This window comes from Cyclopterus lumpus, chromosome 18 (genome assembly GCF_009769545.1).
Source record: "Cyclopterus lumpus isolate fCycLum1 chromosome 18, fCycLum1.pri, whole genome shotgun sequence".
NCBI lineage: Eukaryota > Metazoa > Chordata > Actinopteri > Perciformes > Cyclopteridae > Cyclopterus > Cyclopterus lumpus.
The window spans coordinates 4,576,101-4,603,600 of NC_046983.1; the positions used below are offsets into that span (position 1 = coordinate 4,576,101).

A 27,500-nucleotide genomic window follows, 5' to 3' on the forward strand; every position below is an offset into this window, starting at 1 on the left:
CCTCCAGATGTTTACCGAAAGCAAATACTGGGAATAAAGCACGCCGGTAAAAAAAAAAGGCTTCATACGAAGCTCACATGCGGACATTTTAATGCTGCTTTCTAAAATGCTCCGGGGCTTTGCTGGGTTGGAAGCAAAGCCCCAAGGGTATGTTTTGCTTCCCTCATAACGTTTTTGACTGTGTGTGTGTGTGTGTGTGTGTGTGCGTGTGTGTGCGCACCACGCGCTTGTGACTAAACGATGCGGTCCTGGTTCTATATTTTGGAACAGCCCCATGAATAAAACATCCATTGTTAGCCTACATTTCTCCCTCTGAGACTACGGAGGATTTCCTTTTTTTTTATTTTTCCACAGACGATCTCGAATATTTGGTGGCCGTTTTTTTTAATTTATTTTTTTACGGGGTTCACGATCCGTAAAAAATATAGATTTCACTGCAGTTGCAGCAACAGACATAAAGAGACTAACAGAGGAGAGGGGGGGGGGGGGGGGGGGGGGGATGGAGAGAAATGGAGGATGAGAGTGTGAGAGAAGAAGCGGTGGCTCTGTCATCTCCATTTAAATAAGGATTTCTCCTCCGACGCGAGCGGTGGGGAAAAGTCTGCAGGAAACGGTGCAACTAATCTGTGTCGCAGTCCCTCCAGAAGCCTGAAGGCTCAACGTCGGTCCTGGGGATGTTTTTGGAGGCCTGTTGCTCAATCTCTGTTGCTGCAGAGGTGTTGTTGCTCTTCCTGTCGACCCCCCAAAAAGGCCTCTTCGTAGGCTGTTTACGCCGTGGATGTAATTCACCCCGGCACAAAAACATGCACTTTAATCTGGAAACATACTGAAGGTGTCACAAGCAGGCTGTTTTTTTTGGGGGGGGAGTGACGGGAAATATCTCCAGCGGAGTTGAGCTCGGGCCTCCTTGTGCTGCGACAGGTATTCCAGGAATGAGCTCCCTCGCCTCGCATTATTTACGGAGGAAGAAAAAGGACGAGCTTACGGAGCTGAAGTCCCGTGATTCAGCCCCACGAAAAGAGAATTCTTCCTTGTTGTTGTTGTTGTTGTTGTTGTTGCACTGATCTTTCCTTATTCAAATCGCAAATCAAAACCCATCTGTTCAGAACTGCTTTTAATGTGTGATTGTGACCGGCTGATGAACCCGCTCGCTCTGATTGACCCGCGACACGATAGAGGGACGACACACGTTCCTCGAGTGTCCACTCTGCGCCCTGAACACCCCCTCAGCTCACACACACACACACACACACACACACACACACACACACACACACACACACACACAGTGGTGTTCATTAAGAAGCTTTGCCACTGGCCTCGGCGCTGCTCGTTGTTCCGCACAGCCGAGCGGCCGAGAGGCCTGAAGTTTCCTCTGCGGCTCAGCTCGATGACATAAAAGCGGGTGTAAAGTGTGATCCTCCTCCTCCTCCTCCTCCTCTTCGCCCTGACTTTCTATGATTATTTACTCTTTCTGGTAAACGGCGTCGAGCCTTCGGGGAGGAGATGGGAGATAACGACACACATGGGCCATTAGTGCCCTTTTAATGGTCTGTTGATCCAACCAGGATTTATGAAAGCAGTAAACTCGTCGCAGTGAAGAGAGGATTTTCCTGCTTTTTTCTCCTCTCTCGGCAGCTTGAAAGAAAAAAGAAAAGAACAACCTGCAGCGAGAACTCACACCAGCTTTAAAAAGCTGCTAACCCACTCAAACACATTTTCACTGCTGTCCAACTAGTGCCATAAATGCTCTTTTATGGGCCCGAGAGAACAGCTCAAATCTGTCCTCCTCCTCCTCCTCCTCCTCTTCTTCCTCCTCCTCCTCTTCTTCTTCCTCCTCTTCTTCCTGCTGCAGCCGTGTAGATGTTGTGGTTGATTGGTGATCCGACCCGACTGTGGTCTGAGGGGGGGGGGGGGCCTTTGTTACGGTGGAGGGTGGTGTTCTTTCAGAGCTCGCGTCTCCTGGCAGTGATCCCGATTCCCTGCTGTGGAATCATAGACTCCCATCTGGCAGCTCTCACACACACACACACACACACACACACGCACACACACACGCACGCACACACGTGTAGTCACACCCATTGGCCGACAATGTCACTGGCATATGCTTGGCTTTCACCAAATGTGTTATAAACAAGGACGCAGTGAAAGGGACGTGCTGCGAGGGCCAGACAACAGGTACATAATCACACAGGCGTTCACGGCGGATACTGTTATGACAAAGCAGTCCCCCCCCCCACCCCCCCCCACCCCACCACAATCTCATTTTCAGCCTGTTGAGACAGAAGCCGGATGCTTAGACGTGAGAACGAGCTGGACACAAATAAAGGTTTCTCCATTCAGCGCATGCCGGAGTTTGTTTATGTATTTTATTTTTTTTTTGCACACGTCTGCACGTATCTGGGGAGGAAGCTGTCTGGAACGTCTCGCTTGCCGACAGCAACTGTTCGAATGTGGAAACAAAGACACGCACACGCACGCACACACACACACACACACACACACACACACATGCGCGCAGCTACATCTGCGCCTCTGTGCTGCTGCTGTAGATCCGCGGTGTCCAATGCAAACGATGTGTGTAATCCCCTCCAGCTCGGGTTGCACACAGTTTGTCTTGTAATGCACTTAACACACAGTGACCTTGACGCGGCGCCCGTCGGTGTCATCCGTTGACCTTTCCCTCTTTGGGGTCGACGCTGCAGGGCTCCGTTTGTGTATCACGGATTCCGATTCACGACGCGGTACTTTACTGCACATTTCTATTTGATTATCGACATGGCGACGTGTGTTTTTGGTTTCAAGGTGTTTTTCATCGAGTTTATCTCCAGTGATTGGACGGACCATCTGTCAATCAAAGCCTTCAGAGCCGTTCTTTGCTCCATAGTTGATGATATGATTCTATTGCAGCGTCGGAGTTTAACTCCTTGACGAGCCACCATTGTTGCTTTATCGGTCAAAGCAAACACACTAGCAGAGAGAAGGTGGTTTGATACCGCTGTCATGTCTGCTCGGTAAATATGAAGCTACATCCAGGAGGCAGTTAGCTTAGCATCAACACTGGCTAGCCTGGCCCTGTCTAAAGCAACACGATCTGCTCGCTGACTAACGTGTTATTAATCGCAGTGAGGTGCCACTAGGTGGCATTTTTCATTTACCTTTTGGACAGGGCTTGGCTAGCTGTTTCCAGTCTTGATGCTAAGCTAAGCTAACTGCCGCCTCCTCGCATAACTCTTGGCGACAAAGCAAATGAGCCAAATGTCCCCAAAATCTCGAATGATCCCGAGTTCAGGTCTCATAAGCAGTTCAGAAATACAAATATGACACTGGGGGAAACCGGCGCATCCCTCGTATCCTTCATGGCGGAGCAGTTGATGCTCGACCCGGCACTGTCAATCAGATACTCGCCGCATTGAGGCAGGAGCGGCTCTGATTGGTTGATAACCAGGAAGCGAATCCGATCCCCCATCCAGAGAGAGGTCTCCTGTTCCTCGGGCTCCGATGGCATCGTCGTCTTTGGCGCTCGAGCTAAACTGGATTAGGCGGCTGCTCATTAATCTGTAATCGCTCCAACGTAGGGTCGATGATATTGTCTGTGTGTGTGTGTGTGTGTGTGTGTGTGTGTGTGTGTGTGTGTGTGTGTGTGACGACAACAACAACAACAATAAGAGTATTCATTCTGGATGTGTGAGATCTTTATTTTTATTGTAAACTCACACATATTTAATGAACACACAGACACAGAATAGCATTTTCCACTTTCTCTCAGCACAGGCTTATCTTATCTCTCTCTCTCACACACACACACACACACACACACACACACACACACACACACACACACACACACACACACTCTGCAGGTCACATGCTAAGTCTTGCAGGCCCTAGATGAGGGGGAGAGGCCAGACTCCTGCCCGGTGCTCTGGGTTTAACAGAAGTGCAAACCAGCAAAAACACGATTAGCAAACTTGCCAACAACAACGACAACGATGACTTGTGTTCAGGGTGCTTAGTTGTTGTTGTTGTTGTTTTTATTTTCAACTCGTGCTAACCGCAATTCGTCTCGCAGATGATTTTGTTGTTGTTTTAAACATGAGATAGACTGTGTGTGTGTGTGTGTGTGTGTGTGTGTGTGTGTGTGTGTGTGTGTGTGTGTGTGTGTGTGTGTGTGTGTGTGTGTGTGTGTGTGTGTGTGTGTGTGTGTGTGTGTGTGTGTGTGTGTGTGTGTGTGTGTGTGTGTGTGTGTGTGTGTGTGTGTGTGTGTGTGTGTGTGTGTGTGTGTGTGTGTGTGTGTGTGTGTGTGTGTGTGTGTGTGCAGGTTGACTCTGCCTCAGTGTGTCCTTGCCCGTGGCTTTGGGAAGTAGAGCAAGACGGAATGAGAGAGAGAGAGAGAGAGAGAGAGAGAGAGAGAGAGAGAGAGAGAGAGAGAGAGAGAGAGAGAGAGAGAGAGAGAGAGAGAGAGAGAGAGAGAGAGAGAGAGAGAGAGAGAGAGAGAGAGAGAGAGAGAGAGAGAGCGAGCTTTCTTCTTCTTTTTGACACCTTAGCCTGTGCCTCTTTGTGCTCCTTTTGAATATATACTTGCATTGTGAAGACTAAAATGTATTCAAACTGTCACATTACGGACACTCGCCTCTCAGTTTTGGGACAATAATCTGGAGCGACCCCAACAATTGAACTATTAACTGATGCGTGAAAGGTTTGTGGTTATGTTTGGGGTCACGTCTCTGCATGATGACTTAAAGTCTCAGACATTTGCAATTAGTTCGAGGACTTGAAACCCTCATCTGGACTCGACTCCGAGCCGCCGTCACAGCTTGTGTGTGTCTTTGTATCTTTGTGTGTTCGTGCTGCACGCCGAAATTTATGGTGTGATTTTCATTGCAGCTGCTTCTTGCCTCGCCTTGCTTCTGCAATGTGTGTGTGTGTGTGTGTGTGTGTGTGTGTGTGTGTGTGTGTGTGTGTGTGTGTGTGTGTGTGTGTGTGTGTGTGTGTGTGTGTGTGTGTGTGTGTGTGTGTGTGTGTGTGTGTGTGTGTGTGTGTGTGTGCGCGCGCGCTTCAGGCGACGTGTCGGCTCATGTCAGCCGGGTGGCACAAGAGCAGAGAGACAAGAGGAGGAGGAGGAGAAACGGGGAGAGGGAGGATCAGGCGTCCTCAGGGCACCACAGAAGAAGAAGCTGGTGAAGCGAAGGCTGACGTTCGCCTGACTCCAGACCGCTGACCTGTCGACCATTTCGGTCGGCGGTTCCAACCCGCGGTGATGAAATGCTCATCGAGATTTCTTCAGAGGCCAAGGTGGCGTCTTCAAAATGCTCGTGTTGTCATAGCAACAGCCCAGAAGCAAAAGATATGTATTGATTCAGCCGGTAAAGGTACCGATTGGGAGCATATTCATTGCCCCTCAACACGGCACGTTCCCATCTTACAATAATAACCATTTTATTTGTAATAATAAGGAAGGAGGGGACTCTCCTTTTTGCATTGTGGACATCCTGCCTCATCTCGCTAAATATTATTAAATACGCATCCAATACAATATCTACCGTATTTACTGCCATTGTCTGTACACCCGAGAGCGTAAGAGTCCAAATATGTTAATTTGAAGTCATCAGTCGGGGCGAAAAAAATCAAAAGGCGACGTATTAATAATGGAGCGCGAACAAAAGGGGCCATTCGGATCCGAAAATATATATTCATCTCTTGTCACTCGCGTTTCTGTAAATGCTGGAAGTTTCCGTCCCGAGCGTGCGGTGCGTTCAGGCGCGCGGTGCGTTCAGGCGTTCTGAGCCGTGAATACGACGGCTGTCGTTTTGGAAGTTCCTGCTCTTGCTACAGTTCGTGTTTTCTTCGCGTCGACGTTGTGATTTACAGCGAGGAGCGCAGATGTAGAGCAGAGCTGCGCATGAGTGTGCAGATGGCAACACTAGCACCCCGGGGAGACACACACACACACACACACACACACACACACACACACACACACACACATATTCCTTCATCTCCATCTCTTTCCCCCCAGTTCTCTAACACACCTCTGCTCTGTTGAGCGCGGTGACTCAACGCGCTCACCTTCACTTTCCACCCCTCCATCTTTCCTTTTGCTTCATCCAGGGGAATCTTGTTTGGAGGTTTCACCTCCTCTCTTCCCCTCTCTTCCCCTCTCCTCTCTTCCCCTCTCCTCTCTTCTCCTCTCCTCTCTTCTGTCATTTCACATAAAGCACAGAAACAACCAGCCATTTATCTTGACTTCCCTCCTCTACAATCTCCTTTTCTTTCCCCCCCTCAATGCTGAATACTCCGAGGACCTTTCTCTTAATAACCGACATCGCTCTGCCGTTGCCTTCCAAAGCGAGGCGGCGGCCGCCCACGTACCAATACGCGATCGACGAAGTTTAGTATCACAACACCGAGAAAATGAAGTGCCCGCCCACCTCCTCCATGCAGTGACGCGCTTAAAAAAACACACAGCGGAGAGAGAGCCATGCCAGGGTTTTGGTCTTGATGAGCACTGTGGTGATCAATAGGTCCACGTAAACACACACACACACACACACACACACACACACACATTTGCTTCCACTTTAAAAAGTGAGTCACAGCACTGATTGGCACAAACTACCGAAAGCCACTTTACTGCAATCGTGTTCCGCATTATCTGTAACCTACTTATGCCAATGTACTCTCACCCACTCCGCTTCCTATGACTGTTGCTCCCACATACTCAGACTGACCCCCCCCCCCCTCCCCCTACACACACACACACACACACACACACAGACACGTGCAGGCAGAAGGATGTGCTTATTCATCAATGCAAACACGAACGCGTAGGAGCTCATCGCATCATAAAGAGAGAGAGAGAGAGAGAGAGAGACCTGATGCGCCCGTTAGACCATCTGCAGGTCAAACCATCACTACATTTATTATCATATTATTGGTGCTACTTTTCTTAATTCAATGGACAGCAGGAAACCCTGTATGGCTAATATTTATTAAAGGTCATAAAAGACAGATAATTAGCAGAGGGACACGGCCGGCACCATAAAGTGAAGATGGATGTGAAAGAAAGAGAGACGGAACCCATTGGAGAAAGATGGAGGTGAGGACGGATGGAGATTGAATAAGGATTTTAAAGAGATTTTAAATAAGGACCGGCATACCAATTAGACTGATTCTGCAGAGAGGGGTGGGAGGAGCCGAGTGATGGGGGGGGTGGACAGCTTGTGTTGCTGGGAGACGTAAGAAAACAGGGAGATGAAGAGCCTGCAGCAACACACACACTCTCTCTCACACACACACACACACACACACACACACACACTGGGTGCTAATGCATTGTGTCAGTGTGACCGTGACCCCCGTTGTAAGAGCTGTTGCAGGTGACACGCCCTCGAAGTTTGTACCGGATCTATTCCGACGTCTGCTGAAACGCGGCCGTCACCACGATGTCAGAGTCAGGCCGGACAAATTAATAATGGATTCAGTCTCACCGTTAAAAAAAAGAGGGCAATGTCCCAGAGGAGCAACGGAGACGCTGGGCTTCATTTCACGCCTAATCGTCCCCGAACGGAATATTCTGGTAAAAGGAAAACACCTCCGGGCCTCAGTAGCTCCTCGCGTCCCCGCGGTTAATGTACAGTAAGCGTAGCCGGCGACTGGCGGAGCTCTTCTTCTAGATTGCCGTGAAAGCTCCCGTTTACCAAAACAACAATGGCCGCCGCGGACGGAGAGATTAGAAGAGAAGCGTCTCGTAAAGCCATTCGCTGATGACACGCTGCTCTACGTCAAGGTGGATCTGTTGTTGTCCCTTTGTTGTTGTTGTTGTTGTTGTTATTATTATTGCCTTTTTTTGAGCCGATCTGAAAAGAGGACAGACGCTGCGAGGGAACAGGAAGCCAGACGCACATTTATAGCAGTTTATTCAGTTTATTCTAAGGAGCTAATTATTGTTCTGACTTCTGCAGCTCATACGTCGTCTAAAAGACGGGCCAAGCTTTTGTTTGGTGTTCACGGAGGAATGAATGAGCAGTGAAGTCAAAGCAGCAGATCAACATTTTGCACCATGATACATACGAGCAAAGAATTATGAATATGAGGAACCCAAACTAATGAGGCTTCCTCGAGGCGGTCTGCACCAGCAGAGCCATTTAAAGTAAGGGAACATCCAGGCTACGTTAATTCTATATCAACCAGTTTACCCCAATTTAATCCCAGTTAACCCTATTCAACACCCAAGTGTGATAGCTGGGATATGAAAATATGAACAGCTGAGCTCTTGAGGACGTTCGACCTGATGGTGACGTTTGAAGCACCTTAAACCGGGCTTGTTTCGTGTACTTTACACAGCACACACTTATAACTAACGACCATACTTCAGAAGAACTCCATAATCATCAAGCCCGTTATGGGATATCGGTAGAAATCTCAATAACTGGATGCAGCGTGGATCGATGTGCACTTCATGAAAAGCGAGTGGATTCGTGTGCTGATGTCCGTCCCTCCACACCGAGCCTTCGTATTGATCAGCCGGGGCTCCTTTTGGGGCGAATTATTCATCAAGTCACACGCCATGTGGAACGCCATTCCTCCCACTCGCAGATGATATTTGCTTTTGGTGGATGTAACCCCTCCTTTTTTTTTTTTTTTGTAAGTCATAAGTCCTTCAGGAGACATGCCAACCCAAATTCTTTTGAGACTTTAGCGACGTCGAGACTTTAGCGTCACGCTCACGAGGGACGGTTTGAAAGAAACCTGTATTTTTCCACATTTCTTTCTTCCTCGACAAAATATGGCACGTGCATTATTAACCACAATGCAACGGGACCGCCGGCAGCAAGGCCTCGAGGGGAGGAGCGGCCCACAGAGGTCTGGAAAGCTCAGCTTTCACTCCCACAACTTTATTTATTTTTAAAAACAACGCGTAGTCCTCATCCGACTTGAGTGTCATCCCTTCAGGACATCCAGCAGGCTTCACACCACTAAAGGCTTTTATACAAAATACTGTTTTTCTTAAAGGCAGTGGCAAAAATACGGCATACCTTTCTGTCTTTGTGATGAAATTGGGCCTCATATAAAGATAAAGGAATAATTCTCACACACACACACACACACACACACACACATCCTCCTTTAAGTAGTGTATTACCTTTTCATTCTCATGTAACCGGGGCATTAGTGTGCTGCGCCACTGCAGGCGAGGAAGCCTCAGCCTGGCTGGAGTCTGACTGCCGATGTGACCGGCATGCTAATCAAGTGTAAGACCAGACTAGAGTGGGTATAACCTACACACACACACACACACACACTTAAACACACACATGCACACACACCAACAGCACGCAGACGCGCTCTTCCAGCTCTCAATTTTGCTCCCAATCTCCAGGCTGAACACAATTCCTCTCCTCGATGATCGATGCTAAGCCCCGCCCCCCGCCCAGCAGCCCATTGGCTGATGAGAAGCGGCGCAGACTGCAGAGCTTCATGACTCACTCACCTGGGGGGGGGGGGCTTCGGTTCACACGGAGGCAGTCCTCAGGTGTTCATCTTGTCGCTCAGGGGTGAAGGAAAACATTTAATAAAAATTGACTAATAATGGGACTTTGAAGATGCTGTGCAGCCAATGAATTAGTAGGCAGTAATATATCTTATTAAGTGTATCCGTACGACATGTAAGGGCGTATTGAGCTTTTAAATGTGGCATTGAGTGTGCGATCAGATTCCCAGCCTTGAGTGATGAGATATTTCCTGATTTTTAAAATGGGTTTCATTCAGCACTTAAAATGAAACACTGAGTTAAGTGTTTTAGTTTCCTTAATGCAAAGCAAAGGGCTGTTGGACCCCACGGAAGAGAACCGAATCCTCGCTTCCTTCAAACCACTGCGGCCCTTGAACGTCTGCAGACTTTCAATCTGAGTCTCGGGCTTTAAACGGCTTTGTTTTAAAAAGTCAAAATGACACAATGCATCTCGGGGGCATATTTCAATACATGCAAATATTTCAGCCTCAACCAGCCGAGTCACGTCGTTTGTGCGACACCGATCTCGATGTTGTGCTCATTGAGAGCATCGAGATCTGTTTTTCAGATGCATAATTTATTCGGTTTTGAGGAGTGGAAAACAACAACAACAACAAAAGGAAAAAATGATTCAGCGCCGCTCTGCCAAAGTGTTGACATCTTTACAGGCGGTCTCCACTTAGTGTGCGAGCTATTTTAAGAGCGAGGAGCCAAACGCTTGTTGTTGTTTTTGCTGCCTGTGAGATAATCGTCGACTCCCTCTTTCCGTTTCTTCCATTCTTTCTCCGTCTTGTTCTGTCTTTGCGCAGCGTTTCCCCAATTCTTAGCCTGTGTGTGTGTGTGTGTGTGTGCGTTAATGTGTCCGAGGTTAGTGTGTGGAGTCCACCGATAAGCTTATTGAGGACCCCCATGTGACGTTTTAAGCCACATCAGCTCCCACCTCTTCACTTGAAAACACACACACACCAAGTTCAAAGTCTAAACTCTGTGTGTCACCAGCGAATGCTGGAACCGGGACTTATATTTATTTGTATTTTTGTAAATATGTTTTAATGGATTTCCAAAGTGTTTATTCCCCGAGGGCAGAGGATACAAAGCAACAACAATTATATAAATATTATTAATAACAACGGTAACAATAACCCTAATAATTCAAGATGAAATATTGATATCACATATGGGTAAATAATGCTCTTAATTAATTTAGTATTTACAGTTATGGTGACACTCTCTCTGCACCTCCTTACACTTCTGTATTCTGGTGGTTAAATACTTCCCTTTATAATAAAAAGTGTGTCTATCTAACTCTTAGCTCGGCTTGTAGAACTTGTTTTTAACTGCTGAGTGAGTGCTCCCCCTCCCTATAAAAGCATGTTTATAAAAGCATGTCATATTGAATTATGAAGATATTAAATATCACTTCTTTCCAGTGTCCCCTGTTCTGTTGCGTGTCCTTCCTCTTTCCTACTTCCCCTATTTCCGGTCTCTGCAGGCTCAAATAAAAACGCTTTCAAATCTCGTGAGTTCAACTGTGAAATCTGGCCTTTTGTTCCCTCCGCAACGTACGAGACAACGCACGCACGCGCGCGTGCGTGGTGGCCTTGTTGTGAGCAGACGGCCATTGTGTTTACAGCTCTTAAGTCTGCAGAATCTCATCGAGCAGCTCGTCCTCCACATTGCGGTTAAGTTTCTTCTGGAAAGTCTTCCCTCTTGAGGGTGCATTCAGGTACTTGTTGGAAGTGTCGGAAAAGTGGAGTATTCTTCTTTTTTTGGTGGACGTTTCACTGGATTGTTTGAGACGTTTAAAAAAATATGATTAATAACAACAACAAAAAAGACAAGAGGAGGGAGGGAGAGCGAGAGGAAAAGTTGTGAAGGTCGCTCTCACTGCGCTGTGTACTTAGCATGTTGTTTTGCTCTCCTCTCCTCGTGACACGGCAAGGTCACGCCTCCCCGTGATGGACTGTTGTCAAGGGAACCATAGGCACCTTCCTCCCTTAAAGACACACACACACATTTAGATGTATTCCTCCGTAATCCCCTTAAAGTACATTTTGACGTCTTTATTCTTGGATTTTCTCTTCCATATGATGACGTTTTGATCATCGTTTACTCCGTCGAGTCATTCATCAAGAAATAATAAATAAAAAAAACACTTTCCAATACACATGTCCTTTTTTTTTTTAAACGTGCTTCAAGTTTCATAGTATGCTGCCGTTAATTAATTAATAGCCTAAATCCAAGAGTGCAAACCTTTTTCCCATTGCACGTTGTCGACGTGAATTTAATCTTTTCGGACACAAAAGACGCAGTTTGAAGAAGTCGCCTCAGGCTCTGGGACATTTTTCACAGTTCTTTGACATTTTACAGACTATTTAAAACATTTTTTAATCTCGCTCCCACTTGCTTTTCCTTCCAGTAGCCTGATGCTTGATATTGTTTTAATACGCTTGAATACATGTGTCGTCTCTGACAGACGCCGTGTGTCTCTTATTCAGAGGGTGGCCTTTCCACGAGGTCAGAGGTCAATCTTCCCACAGACATTATTGAACCGCTGTCTTCCTCCGCCCATGCCTTCCTTTTTTCAGCTAATAAACAGACAAATGGCAGCCACTGCTGGCGGCCGTGAGGGTTATTAAACATTTATTCAGCGGCGGTGACTCAGGCGGGGAGGTCTTCCCCCAGTTTGTCTTGCAGAAGCACGAAGGCGTTCGATGACAAATGGATGCACTCAGTAACTCACTGAGGACCCACACTGTTCCTCTGCTACACAACAACACACACATACACGCACACACCCTGCAGGCGGAGGACTTTCCTGTCCTGTATTGCGTCGCACTGTTTCACAACACAACACAGGGGCATAAATAAAGGTCCCGCATGTGGACCTGACAACCGAAGATGCTTCAGACTGATTATTCAGTACATTTAGAAAATGTGAAAAATGCCTTCTAGTTGCTTTAGAAAAAAAAATATATATATATATATATATAAAATATTCAACTAAATAAAACAAGAAAAACAGCAACTTGAACATTGGAAGAATATTAAAAAAAATAGTTTAACTTTCTTAAGAGGTGTCTTGATAAGCGTTTTTAATAAATAAATGACTACTGTTCACTCGCAAAATCTTCATATTAATAGGCGATACGCTTTAATTGACTAAGTCAGGTGGTGAAGGTCGAGCAGAACTAAGAACACTGTGTCCTAGTGTGGCGTCAACAAACACATGAATGCATAATGTCTGATGAGGAGTTTTTAAAGCCCTGTTGTCATCGTCTCAGCTATTTGAAGCCCCACCCCCCCCCAAAAAAAAAGACACAACCCAAGGTCTGCAAACTCCTGAACTCGTCTTCTTCACGGGAACTGGAGTTGGTGGAATTAGAAGAAATGAAACAAGAGAATCTGCGTTGTTGTTCCTCATAGTTTGGAGCCGGCAGCCATTAGAGGAACTGCAACTTGAGACATTATCGATAGTACATTTAAAACTGTGTGTGTGTGTGTGTGTGTGTGTGTGTGTTTCATTGATCATGTGCTCCTCTGATCTCACAGAGTGAGGTTTGCTTCCCCAACGAGGACACTCAGGGTTTCGACCTGTTACATCCAGGTTAATCCTCTGTAGTCGGCGGCTGCAGATGAGCACAGAAAGGCTTTTCCCTTAAGTCCACTTTTAAGTAATTACTGCTTTACACCTGAACTGCACACGAGCCTCTGACATTCAGAGATAAACAACTGCTTCACTTTTTAAAGTTCAGGTTTTAAGGGCTCATCCACAACAACAATAATAATAATCTTAAGGATTTGCAGATTAATTAATTATTTATATGTAAACTACAGTACCCAGCAGAGTTAAGGGGAAGTACTTAGCCTTAAAAAAAAATTAACTTTGTTACTTCAAGATTAGTTTAAAGATGGTCGCCTTGAATGGAGAAGAAGAGGCACAGACGTTCTGAGTACGAGTTTAAAGTCGGATCCAAGAGATTCAGATCACGCTGGGAATTAATTAAAAAATCCCGGTTTAGTTCGACTCCCTAAAAGACTAATTGGTTTCTCAGGGTTTTCTTAGTTTTTTTCCCCCACAATGCATTGGAAGCTTATAATTACATCCCAGCTGTTTCGGTGTAGAAGAAAGGAGATGCTTCTGTCCAATCGAAGGCTCTGCTGGTCCCTCGTGCACTAGTTCCTCGTGCACTGGTTTCGGGTTCCTTTGAGTCCTCCGTCGCTCCCTTCATGTCCAGATTGATCGTAACGCGTAGCGACCGTTGGAGGTGTTGGTGGCGACGGGCAGGAAGCTGTCTGTGGCGCGCGACCTGTCTTGACCTTCTTTTTTTTCCGCAGTGCGATGCCACTCGTCGTCCGTGGCGACGAGTGCGTTCACAGCGTGGCAGTCGAGGCTGGAGCTTGTTTACGTATTCATTGACATGTGACTTGAGTGTCTCATCCCGGAGGGGATTTTCACCGCAGACAGACGAGACATGCCGTGGCTGTTTCACTGAGAGAGAATGAGTCATGAAATGAATAAAAACAGCAGCTAAGCACCATATTTGTGGTTTATTTTTAATCCACTACATTCTGCATTCTGTTTTTTCGCTTCCGTTGTCGTCTGTTTCTTGTGTTTGATGTAAAAAAGTCAAACTAAAGTTAATTTCAGACGAGTAACAGAAGTCGTGATAATGCAGAAGTCCCACTGGCACAACGATGAAGTGGCGCTTGGCTATTTATTCCGGTTCATCTCTAGAGGAATTGTGTTGTTGTCTTATGCAAGTAGCACCACTCCTGCAAAATTGGAGGTTCTTTCTCTTTTGTTTTCCATTTCCACGGCACTGATTCGGTGTATATTTGAGGCCCCCCCACATTTCGCTCCCCGACAGCCCCGTGATGGATCGCGCTGTGTGTGTGTGTGGGGGGGGGGGAAGCCGATGGTGTCCTTCTGATGTGTGCGGAGGATGCCAAACATTCTCTGGTGTTCGCCCTCGGACGGGAAGATTTGCTGTTTTTTTTTGTTGTTGTTTTTTTTCTTTCTCGTGTGAAGTCTCACCCCTCACGGCGTACCCCCGTGTGCTTCGGCCTGGATTCACTCCTCTCAGATCCAGCAGGTGTGAGCATTGACACTTTGATCTTGTGGGGGGGGGATGAAAGGCAGTAAGTGTGGGGGGGGGGGGGGTTAGGGGGTTAGGGGGTTAGGGGCTGGAGGAAGGCCCAGGTGAGATGAGAGAGCGGAGAGGTTTCTGTCCACTCTGCCTACCTATAAATCTTTATAGTTGTTATTAGAAGTTTAAATATTCCCCTCCTTGGACTATCGATCGATGTAGAGCTTGGCCGACTGTTTTCATTATTGATCGCGTTAATTGCTTCTTCTTTTTTCTTCTTCTTGTATTGTTTGAAAATTGTTTGAACCAGCACATTTTGGCATTTTTACTTAAATTTTTTGGCAACAGGCCTACAGATTTGACCTCCGTCCGTATCCTTTCGGTTTATTTCTCGCTCGTCTTCGTTCTAGATTTTTGTCCTGATGACGTGGACCAGAGAATGGATCATTTTTATTCCCCTTTAAATGTTTCTGGGCCTGTTGCAGTTTAAATGTCATCATACATTATGATTTGTAGGATGATTATTGCGAGAGTAAAAATAAATCCATGTTTTTTTTCTCTTCTTTCTTTCTCCGTCTGGTCCTTTTGTGAGTCTCTCTTTGTCTTTTTCATCCCGCATGTCATTCACATAACATTTATGTCTATCTCTGGATCTTTCCTTTGTTTTCTCTCCATCCCTCCGAGTCCCTCCGGGCGGGCCCTGCAGGTCTATTTTCGTGGTCTACTTTCTGCCTCCAAAGCCCCGGAGATGAATTATTGAACAGACCGACCCCCGGCTGCACAGCTGCTGTTCGGGGCGAAGTCTTCTCTCCCATTACATCTCGCTTCTTTCACAGCTCCTCGTCTCGTATGAGTCGCCGGCTTTCTTCTGCACGGTTTTCTGCCTCTGCGTGCGTTCTCGTGGCTGAGGTGCAGATTGTTCTTTCACAAGATCCTCTTTCTTCCACGGCTCTCAAATCGAAGACATCGAGCGCGTGTGTGTGTGTGTGTGTGTGTGTGTGTGTGTGTGTGTGTGTGTGTGTGTGTGTGTGTGTGTGTGTGTGTGTGTGTGTGTGTGTGTGTGTGTGTGTGTGTGTGTGTGTGTGTGTGTGTGTGTGTGTGTGTGTGTGTGTGTGTGTGTGTGTGTGTGTGTGTGCGTGTGTGTGCGCTGACAAGAGTGTTGGTTTCAGTTAGAAAAAAAAGACACTTTTTACAAGAATAGAAAACCATTTTCTGTCCCATCGGGGTCATAATTGAATTTTTTTCAGTTTGTCGTCCCCCCCCCTCTACCCCCCACCAAGCTGCACTACAGGACCCTGCAAGTGTCACTTTTTTTTTTTTTTTTCATTTCATTTTGGCTTCATTTGATGGTCGACGGGGGAGTAAAGGCGACGCACGCTGCTGCTTCACTCCGGCCTTCCACACATCGTCAATCAAAGAATAAAGAAAACTGTTGTCTGAGCTGAGAGATGTTTTGTTTGTCTTCTGACGGCTTCTCGCCCGTTCTGCACGAACATCTGAGTAGGTGCTGATTTCAGAGTTCAGCTCTTTGTTTTTTCGTTCCTCTAACCAGAGTCTCCTCGTGTTTCCTCCTCAGGCTCTTCAACCTGACTCTGAAGAAGCTGATCATGCTGAAGGAGCTGGATAAAGACCTCACCTCCGTGGTCATCGCCGTCAAACTGCAGGTATGCACAGTCGGACAGCAGTAAAGAGGGGGGGGGGGGTCAGGATGGTAACCATGGTTTCATTCACAAAACTATACTTCTGTACATTTCAATTCAATTCAATTTGTATAGCCCCAAAAACACAAATGACAAATTTGAGGGGCATGGAAATATAATCCAATAACACCTGCAGTGATTCTATGAAACACAAAGATATCCAAAAATCTGTTTTTTAAGCTCACCTTTAAATCAGCATTTTTTTTTTTCTTCCCCTTTTGGCTTCAATCTGCAACATTTAATTTGAGGACTTTTCACTCGAATTTATTTTTCTTTTTGTGAATCCAACCAGTAGATGTTGAAAAGCTGCCGATCTAAGCCACAAAATGATCTACATCTTTTAAAGTTGGAGTCGTTTGTTGTTTAGTGGATCAGGTTATTGGATGTGGACACGCCTCCTCCTCCTCCTCCTCCTCCTCCTCTCTGTTTACAGCCACGACACTCGTGCAACTCCTCCACAGTCGTGCACATTTCATTCCTCTCGCGCTTGAAGGGAGCCGTTAATATTCATTGGTGTTAAAAGTCCAGTGAGCAGCCACGGTGGCAGAAATGACCGTGAACAACGTGAATAAATAAATGGTGTGTATTCATAGATGTTCCACAGATTGCAGGATGGTAATACCAGAGTTTGTCGGTGTTATTTAAATTCTCCATCTTGTCCGTAAAAGAAGAAAAACAACTAAATTCAGTGTTTCACACGTGATACAAATGAGTGCCGTGGCTCCTCTCCCAGTTTTTGCTTGTTTTCACTCGTCAGCGTCGTCCCCGTCTCGTTTTCTCTCAAAATAAACGCCCGTTTCAGTCTCTTAATGCACTTTAATCGGTTTTAAATCTCCCCGAGCTGCTGCTGCTGCCGCCACTCGCTTTCTTCTCCTCCTTCTTCACCGCCACCGACCTACTTCTCCTCCCTCGATTCCTCTCCCCGGTTATGTTCTGACCTGCTCCCGTGTCACGTCCTCTCTCTCTCTCTCTCTCTCTCTCTCTTTTTTGCGTCGCCTCCCTCCAGGGCTCCAAGCGGATCCTGCGCTCCAACGAGATCCTGCTGTCCTCGGCGGGACTGACGGAGACCGACCTGCAGCTCACCTTCTCTCTGCAGGTAAAGACGACGTTCAGTGGGGTCGGGCGTCCGTCAGTCAAAGGCAAAGAAAGCAAAATGTGTTCCTTAACAGTTGAATACAAATCAAGCCTTGATGTCACAGTTCTGAGTTACAGTCTTGGCACTTAAAACCTTCAAGTAAACAACTGTTTTCTTTGGAACTTGTTGTCTTACCTTAAAGACCACATTCAGGGCAAAAAGCCCAAGTCATATGAACAGATATTAAGCAGGCGTTAAATGTACAATATCTGTTATCTTCTGAACAGGTTAGCATCAGGCTACTTAGCGCCACACAACAAAGTACAACTGAGGCTGACGGGAACCGCTTTAGTTTTGTCAAATTTGAAATGCAACGTATACAAAAAGTATAGTTTTTTTTACGTCAAATGGTGCATTCGGCATCGGTCGTGGAAAAAAAAAAAGGTTCTCTGCATTCCCGCGTGTAATGAACGCCTCACGTTCTCTTCCTTCTGTGCATCCAGGCCGAGCTCGGTTAATGTAATTCCCAGCAGGGTTTTTGCTTCTGCTCTAAATCATCCTTTTTTTTTTTTTACAATTTCCATGTTTCTAAATGCCGCTAAAAGGTCAGGGAGCTTCTCTCTCTTGGATGTTAGCGATGCGCGGTGAGCCAGACATTATACATTATACATTTGACTTCCCCGCAGCAGCATCGGGAGCTCCATTAAAACGCAGCTTTGAACGTTGTTGCAGGAGTGCAGGGGTTTTTTTTGCTCCGTTTATAGTGCAGCCGGTGAGACACTTAATGATGTCAGGGTGAGACTAAGTGGGGTTGAGGCATCTGAACCCGCGATCCCACCTGTCCGCTGTGTGTGTGTGTGTGTGTGTGTGTGTGTGTGTGTGTGTGTGTGTGTGTGTGTGTGTGTGTGTTTGCAGTACCCGCACTTCCTGAAGAGGGACGCCAACAAGCTTCAGATCATGCTGCAGCGACGGAAGCGCTACAAGAACCGGACCATCCTGGGCTACAAGACCTTGGCCCTGGGCCTCATCAACATGGCCGAGGTAGCTTAACCCTTGACCTCAGAAACCCTGAACAAGTGTTTACATGTGCTTATTTTATTATATTGTTTGACAGCAACCTTTTCCGGCAGTTTGTTCTGTATCGCGTAGCTGCTTTGTTATAAATAGTTAATTATTTTTCTATTTTTCTATTCCCAAAACTTAAAAAACACCAGCGAAATCACTGGTATATATTTTGATAATTTAAAACAGATGGTACAGTGAACTGAACGTTATTCTATTTGAACTAGTTTTACATTTCTTTTCTTGATTTAATCCTTTTAATTAAGTAGCATGTAGTGAACATTACCCATCACAATATTCAGTGAGTTTAGTCATCGTTTAATGGACTTGTTTCATCTCTGAAGTGTTTCAAGATGAACTTTATTGACTGTAAACAACAGCGTCTTTTTGCACACAAACCTAAGGGTTTAAAGAAAAGAACATCCTAGTTCAATACAAGAAACAAATACTTAATTTGCACTTTGTTGCAGAGTGTAGGAAAGGCTCCTCTTCCCAGCTGCTGGGTTCATTGTTGTGCGTGGAGCAGATGGAGGCTCGGCTGCGTGTTTTGAATGCACGTCAGCGGCGAGTTGCCGAGGTCAGCGGAGTCAGCGTCCTCTTTCCCCCCTCACAGGCGTCCCAGCTGATCGGCGCTGTTGACCCAACAAACTGCCGGTCGGAGGCTCATTTCCCTAAACGGGCAGCCTTTTGCTTTCCATCCCATCTCGGTTCCACTTCTTCCTCCGAGGCGTCGTCACAAAGTGATTTATAACCCACATATAAGAGATGGTCTCCGTTATTCTATCGTCCTCCTTTTTATCATTTATTTATTTATTTATTTATTATGTATTATTATCAACTTATTTATCACTAACCTTCATTTGACCCTTCGTTCAAACTCAATTCAAGCAAGTGCACTTTCAGATAAAACTCTGGACTTCAATCTCTGGCCCCGGCGTCCCCTTCTCTCATAAATGTCGCGATAAATCAAACTCCCAATAAAATTTAAAGCCTCTGCCAAAAGCCTCCCGCAATTCCCCCATCAATATGAAACCTTTATAAAAGTGTGTGTGTGTGTGTGTGTGTGTGTGTGTGTGTGTGTGTGTGTGTGTGTGTGTGTGTGTGTGTGTGTGTGTGTGTGTGTGTGTGTGTGTGTGTGTGTGTGTGTGTGTGTGTGTGTGTGTGTGTGTGTGTGTGTGTGTGTGTGTGTGTGCGAATGTCTAGCTGGTGGTGCAGAATCATTTACAGTGTTACAGAAAAGGACATAAATACAGACTTGAGGAAGTCGTAGGTTTGGTGCAAGTCGTTTATCAAATGGAAATTAAACCAAATTAGAAATAGTTTGGGTGAATTTTAAGCCAAGCTGCTGAGAAAAGGCTCTGTAAGCTAACTAACTCTAGACAGTGTCTGTTTAGAGTTAGCTTACATTAGCCACCTTTAGCTAACGTCAGTTAAACTGTATTCTGTCTAGAGTTACCTTACATTAGCCACCTTTAGCTAACGTCAGTTAAACAGTATTCTGTCTAGAGTTAGCTTACATTAGCCACCTTTAGCTAACGTCAGTTAAACTGTATTCTGTCTAGTTAGCTTACATTAGCCACCTTTAGCTAACGTCAGTTAAACAGTATTCTGTCTAGAGTTAGCTTACATTAGCCACCTTTAGCTAACGTCAGTTAAACTGTGTCTGTCTAGAGTTAGCTTACATTAGCCACCTTTAGCTAACGTCAGTTAAACAGTATTCTGTCTAGAGTTAGCTTACATTAGCCACCTTTAGCTAACATCAGTTAAACTGTATTCTGTCTAGAGTTAGCTTACATTAGCCACCTTTAGCTAACGTCAGTTAAACAGTATTCTGTCTAGAGTTAGCTTACATTAGCCACCTTTAGCTAACGTCAGTTAAACTGTGTCTGTCTAGAGTTAGCTTACATTAGCCACCTTTAGCTAACGTCAGTTAAACAGTATTCTGTCTAGAGTTAGCTTACATTAGCCACCTTTAGCTAACGTCAGTTAAACAGTATTCTGTCTAGAGTTAGCTTACATTAGCCACCTTTAGCTAACGTCAGTTAAACAGTATTCTGTCTAGAGTTAGCTTACATTAGCCACCTTTAGCTAACGTCAGTTAAACTGTGTCTGTCTAGAGTTAGCTTACATTAGCCACCTTTAGCTAACGTCAGTTAAACTGTATTCTGTCTAGAGTTAGCTTACATTAGCCACCTTTAGCTAACGTCAGTTAAACAGTATTCTGTCTAGAGTTAGCTTACATTAGCCACCTTTAGCTAACATCAGTTAAACAGTATTCTGTCTAGAGTTAGCTTACATTAGCCACCTTTAGCTAACGTCAGTTAAACAGTATTCTGTCTAGAGTTAGCTTACATTAGCCACCTTTAGCTAACGTCAGTTAAACTGTGTCTGTCTAGAGTTAGCTTACATTAGCCACCTTTAGCTAACGTCAGTTAAACTGTATTCTGTCTAGAGTTAGCTTACATTAGCCACCTTTAGCTAACGTCAGTTAAACAGTATTCTGTCTAGAGTTAGCTTACATTAGCCACCTTTTAGCTGACGTCAGTTAAACGGTGTCTGTCTAGAGTTAGCTTACATTAGCCACCTTTAGCTAATGTCAGTTAAATGGTGTCTGTCTAGAGTTAGCTTACATTAGCCACCTTTAGCTACTAGTAGTACCAGACCAAACAGGACGAGCAGCAGTGGTTCTTCCTTTTAATTAAAGGGTGTCACTTTAAATCGTGTCACTTTAAAGAAAAGAAAAGGAAATAGGGTGCAGACTGTATAGCCTATCATCGCGTAGCTTTAATAAGTGTCAGGTTTTATATGGAGTCACTGGTTTTCACTTTTATATGTACTATTAAAGACACATTTTACAATAAATAAATGTCAGTGAGATCACATAAAAATTACGGGGTCTGCATATTTTTATTTATTTAAATGAATTAATCGTGCACGTGCTTTTATGATGCTTTAATTTGACTGAGACCTTCAAGGTTAACAGTGTTGTAAACACAAGTTTTATACCCGTAAAAGTCTTTAGTAGCCGGAAACTTTTGCGGCACAGTTTTCCTCGGCAATACAATAAAAACCGCTGACGCAGTCGTTGTTGTTTACCAATGCATTTATTGCATTTCCCTCGAACATGACTTCATTATGCAGCGCTATGCACGCCTTAAGTCTTTCCATTTAGCTTGCATTTCACACCAATCAAGCCCAGTCTGCCTCAACTATGATTTTGCTTCCTCAGCTCCCCCCATCTCTTTAAAAAAAACGTCCTGCATTTATCCCTGCTGGCTGTGCAGGAGCTCCGCGATTGAAATATGAATATTTATGGTACAGGTTTATGCATCTGACTCTCTTGTAAATATTTATTCATCTTTAGCATTTGCACCCTCCATATTTCAGCATTCAGATGCTCCTCATTTATGTAAAATATGGAGTTAATTCAAACCCCAATACGTTCAGAGTTAAGGAACAATTAAGAAACCTGTATCTATCTTATTGAAATGGTTGGAAATCCTCAATAAACATGTGTTTTAGTTAATTTTTTATTTATTTTAAGTGGAGGTGATGAAAACAATTAGAACATTTCATTTTGTGCGTCCCCCATTTTTTTTTTTAAACGTTGAAAAGCATCGCGTGTGCTTTTTGTAAAAGAGGAAGGACGTCTTGGTAAACACACAGATTTCACGCGGCTCACTCCGACGTTGTCTGTTGTCTGCTCCGCGTCCAGGTGATGCAGCACCCCAGTGAGGGGGCCCAGGTCCTGGGGCTCCACAGCCAGCTGAAGGACGCCTCGGTGCCCGTCGCCGAGATCAGAGTCTACTCCCTGTCCAGCCAGCCCATCGACCACGAGGGGCCCAAAGCAAAGATGTCTGGTGAGCACGTCGTCTCCACACATCTCCCTCTCTCTCTCTCTCTCTCTCTCCAAGCCTCTCCTCAAACGTCCTCCCTCTCCCCAGATCGCTCCCCGGACATCGACAACTACTCCGAAGAGGAGGAAGAGAGCTACTCGTCGGAGCAGGAAGGCAGCGACGACCCCATTCATGGACAGGTGTGTTTTGGACAGGTGTAAACAATGGCGTCCCCTTCGTCCTGGATATGTCCCATGCTGTGCGGTTTATACATAACCAGGGTTTAGTATGCTAATTCCTTAAGATGTCTTTTGGGAGGGGGGGGTTTGATGGTTCAGGGGTGAGGGGAAGCAGTGGGGCGAGACGGAATAATGGGGGAAGAGCAAATTGGTCACAGCTGCTTTTTTTTAAAATTAGGACCTTCTTTTTTCCGACAGTCGTACAGGTTTTAAACACACGCCTATGTTCCCCCAACAGAACCAGTTTAAACACGCTCCCCCGGCCTCTTGCCCCGTTTGACTTTGTTGTGCGCCAGCAGCTCAATGTTATCACAGCCGATGGAAACAATGGCCAAAGCGTACAAAAAAATACTCTTATCTTCAAAACTAAGAATACCTCGGCCCTTATCTCTGAACTTCTGACTTCCCAACCTGTCGCTTTGCCTCGTTTCTACGAGTCTCGTTTAAAAAACTTTTTTTTTAAAAGGCTCCATCATCTTTTACAGCAGCTGGACGCTGAAGATTCAACGTAACTCAAATGAGTGAATGGTGCGTTCGTCTGGGACTATTTTAAGCCGGGGGATTAATAGTCTACATTTGCACTCATGCTTATCAGCAGCAACCCGGACGGTGAACTTGTTTATGGGATGGATTACAGAGAATACAGAGAGCAACAATGGGGGCTCGCTCACTGTGCTTGTTAGTCGGATCCCTTCATGGTTGCTTTTGGGTCTTTTCACGGGATTTGTCTACAGCCTTCTCCTTTTTTTTTTTTTTTTTTTTAAACCCAAGTTGTCATAACCCAGAGTTCACCATCTCCTCGTTCCCTCTCCTCTGTTGCTTTCCTCCTTTCCTTCGGCCTGCCACTTTTTTCTCTCCCTCTGCCTCTCGTCTCCTTTTCCTTATCCCTCTCTCTCAGTATCTATTTGACGAAGAGGACGAGGTGAGGAAGAAGAAACCGAGGCGCAAGCTCCCTTCCAATGCCGCCATCACCAGAGTAAGAGCATCACCTCCCTCCTCCCTCCTCCCTCCTCCCTTCCTCCCTTCCTCCCTCCGTCTGTTTTTCGATCTGGTCGACTTGTTTTGCCTACCAAAGCAATTTGCGGCAAAACCCGCTTCAAGAAAAATCCCTTTAATCAAATATATTTGATGTGACTGGACTCCGCAACCCTCGCACTCATCTGCCTCTCGCCTAACCTCATTCAACCCCTCCTCCTTATCGGCTCCTCTATCCCTCCTTCCTTCTTCTGTCATTCGTTTTTCTAAAAATCCATTTTCTCCCTCTCATTCTCGCTGCATGTAATTCAGGCCAATTTTCCAGGAGAAAAACATTGAAACAAGTTTCCACAAGCTCCCTCAATAGCAGTAACCGCTTCCTGTGGTGCTATGATTCTCTCTCTCACACACACACACACACAGACACACACACACACACACACACACACAGCAGGAACACAGATTAACACACATGATTGTTAGCAACCGTGAACACTAGAATGGACCTGCAATTTGATGGAAGGAAAGACGTGTGTGTGTGTGTGTGTTGTCCACAGGAACCACACACACACACAAAAAATAAGCATAATTTCTGCACTGCTTAAGTTGAAGAACACACACATGTTGAACATAAGCACACACTCAAAAAAGCCATTACAACAGACCCTGTGCCCCGTACTGCAGTTTATACACACACACACACACACACACACACACACACACACGCGCGCGCCCGCGAATGGAGATACATTTATTTACATCCCTGGTTTTCCAGCATGAAGTCGTCCCTCTCCACTCTCTAGCAGCAGATGAGGGCTCGACCTTCAGCTCTCCAACGCCTCTCAGGACTTTTTGTTTTCACCAAAAACACCCACATCTGAACTTGTGTGTAACCCACGCATCCAAATGTTGTTGGGCTAGAAGAAAAAACTGGAGAGAAGCGAGCTTCTGAAGACACACACACACACACACACACACACACACCCACCCTTGAAACGAGTACAAATAACGTTGTTTGTTTACCTTTTCAAGCGCGTCGGTCATGTTATCATAATGCTGCGGCGGCAGTAATGTGAAGAGAGGTGGAGGACACATGAGACATGTCAGCACGGGGGTGATCCTAAATCATATTTAAGGTTTTAAATTGATCTCCTATATCACCATACAGTCCATTTTCTGCAAAGGAAAACAAAAAAGATGTTTATGGATCAAATAACCCGGCGTCTTATAGAACAATACAGTCACAACTTCCTGTCCACGCACCTGTCCTACCTTTCCTTTCCAATGACATCTCTTTTGTCCAACACATAAACAGACCCCCCCCCCCCCTCCCCCCCTTTCTTTCTTTTTTTGCCGTTTTGCGATGGGAGGCGTCGCCTTGACGACCTCCAATGAACGCGCAACGCTCTCTCGCCGTTTTTCCAGCGAACTAACACAGGAAGCGGGGAAACGGAAACGTCTGCATCGGTGACACGTCGAGGCGCTCGAGGCGACCTGCAGGAATCACGACCCGAGCGGCTCACGCTGTCCCCTTTCTGTCTCCATAGCAACCCAACATCAAGCAGAAGTTCGTGGCCCTGCTGAAGAGGTTCAAGGTCACCGACGAGGTACGTGCTTCAGCCGTGTGTGTGTGTGTGAAATGTTTTGTTATAGAAGTACACAAACGGACTAGTCCTCAGTTGCCACAATGTAACACTTTTGTTTTAAAGGTTCTGTAAACGTATATTGACGAATTTGTGCCTTTTGCGATGAATCCTTCTGAGATTAAAAAAAAACCATGTTTTAAATGAAACGCAGTATAATGAATAGAAAAAGAGCATCATTACTGGATCTGCACCAGCTGTCTGCAGAGCTCATGCATGAAGAAGACCGTTTCAGGGTCTAACTGGTCCGCGGCATCCCGGTTTAACGTGCACACTGAATATGAGAATCTTGTTGAGCAGCTGTTGAGTTAACCGCTCAGCGTAGCATGTAGACATCTCTCTTTCTTTCCAGCTTTTTAAATCAGACGTGCAGAGCTTTGGGTGCATTCTTTGATGTGTTTACTATGAACACATCTCTGCTCTGTGGGGAGGTCATCGCGGCTCAGGGGGAGCAGGTCCATGTCGACAGCCTCTATCTTGCTCTTCACATCTCTCGGTCCCTGCAGGTCGGGTTCGGCCTGGAGCACGTGTCGAGGGAGCAGATCCAGGAGGTGGAGGAGGACCTGGACGAGCTCTACGACAGCCTGGAGATGTACAACCCCAGCGACAGCGGGCCGGAGATGGAGGAGACCGACAGCATCCTCAGCACGCCCAAACCCAAGCTGAGGTAGCAGCACACACAATTCAGAGCGCCCTCTGCTGGTGAAAACTATCAGCTGAAGTCATGTGTTGAAGCTTATTTGAGTGTCACATGAACCTAGAATGGGTTCTTTGAATCCATGCAAATGGGAACCGAAACCTCAGAATCTTGGATTAAAAACACATTTAATTCACAGCCGTGATCTTAAACTTTAATATGCATGAGTCAAAAATATATAGATACTCTTTTTGTCATGACCCCCAGAAAAGGCTTGTTCTGAGGACGTCAGTAACAGCAGAAGCACCATTTTTTAAAATGGCTCTTCAAGCTTATTTTTAGTCCCTTCTTTTGAACTCGGCCTCAATTTTGCCTTAAAATATAATAAAGCGCTGCAAATAGCACTATTTGATGGAAAGCAGCGGAGCAATACAAATAAATGTGATCTGTCGCCGTTCTTTTTTGAGGTTTAATGTTATTAATGTCACGAGTAACACACAAAAAGTCCCCAAACAAAAGATGGTTTTGTTTTCTCGTGCGTCTCAGGCCGTTCTTTGAAGGAATGTCTCAGTCCAGCTCCCAGACGGAGATCGGCAGCCTGAACAGCAAAGGCAGTTTGGGTCGAGACACTCTGAGCCCGGTGAGTACCGGAGACACGGCAGGAGTGTGTGTGTGTGTGTGTGTGTGTGTGTTCATCATCTAGTGCATAGTGCTGAAGTTAATTAAACCTTTTGAACTTTTAGCCTCCGATGGATTCACATTGTTTTCTTTCTCTTAATGTCGTCGTTGGCTTTTTGTTCTTTGGGCATTTATATTAAAGTAAAACCTTTTTTTCAGTTGATTTACACTTCTTATGAATGTTGTCATAACAACGACACAGTGGGCTTGATTCATTAAGTCCTAACGCGGGGCTCCACGCTCACTGTGTGCACTAAACAGTAACACACACCAACACACACACGAGTGTGACAATATACACCCGCGATCTGGAGAACAACACGTCACTCTGCAGCGAAGAGGTAAACATCCAGACTCCAAAGCCAATGAAAACCAGCCAGCGGGGGAGGCGCCGTGTAAATATACAATTTCAGAAACACGATATTTTCTTTGACGGCTGGTCAATAAAAAGTGTGTTTTTTCACTGGATGTCTCGGCTGCATTCAAACTGCTGCCGTTCCTCCTTTCATCGAAATACTGAAGTGAGCTTTTTAGTGCTGCCTGCACGCTTCCTTAAAAGAGGGTTTAGTTGTTATTCAAAACGAACGTCCTCTTGGCATCGCAGCCGTTACGTTGGATTATGTTGGGAATGTTTTCATTTCTTCCCGTTGCCGCATAATTGATTGTGTTGTTCTAGTTGTGTTTACTGAATCTGGAGTCTCTCGTTAAGCTTGTAGACTGACTGCACCTCCCTCGTCTCACCAGCAGGGGGAGCAGCCGCCGCTAGAGAAGATGAAACTCTCCCGCAGCCGCAACCTGGAGGAGGCCCTGTCTGAGACCGACACACTGGTGTGTGTGTGTGTGTGTGTGTGTGTGTGTGTGTGTGTGTGTGTGTGTGTGTGTGTGTGTGTGTGTGTGTGTGTGTGTGTGTGTGTGTGTGTGTGTGTGTGTGAGAGAGAGTTAATGGTGTGATCTTTGTTAATTCACTATGATGGGGGATTCGTTACCATCTGGGCTGTAAGTGAGACAGATTGAGAGAACAGAGGAAACTGAATGAAGTGTCCATTAT

General features: G+C 45.7%; 1 protein-coding gene across 3 annotated transcripts in view; it reads left to right on the forward strand.

The window, feature by feature from the left end:
- Positions 1 to 27,500, forward strand: part of LOC117748119 (phosphofurin acidic cluster sorting protein 1-like) — a 36,309-nt gene that overhangs the window by 1,533 nt on the left and 7,276 nt on the right. The window contains exons 2-11 of one of the 3 annotated variants that reach the window (XM_034557747.1): positions 16,184 to 16,271; positions 17,314 to 17,403; positions 18,298 to 18,423; positions 22,160 to 22,304; positions 22,389 to 22,480; positions 23,418 to 23,495; positions 25,042 to 25,101; positions 25,644 to 25,804; positions 26,321 to 26,414; positions 27,197 to 27,280. In XM_034557747.1, coding sequence (XP_034413638.1) covers positions 16,184 to 16,271; positions 17,314 to 17,403; positions 18,298 to 18,423; positions 22,160 to 22,304; positions 22,389 to 22,480; positions 23,418 to 23,495; positions 25,042 to 25,101; positions 25,644 to 25,804; positions 26,321 to 26,414; positions 27,197 to 27,280 — 1,018 coding nt within the window. The remainder of the gene's footprint in view (positions 1 to 16,183; positions 16,272 to 17,313; positions 17,404 to 18,297; positions 18,424 to 22,159; positions 22,305 to 22,388; positions 22,481 to 23,417; positions 23,496 to 25,041; positions 25,102 to 25,643; positions 25,805 to 26,320; positions 26,415 to 27,196; positions 27,281 to 27,500) is intronic. The other 2 variants (XM_034557748.1, XM_034557749.1) reach the window with 2 other exon arrangements.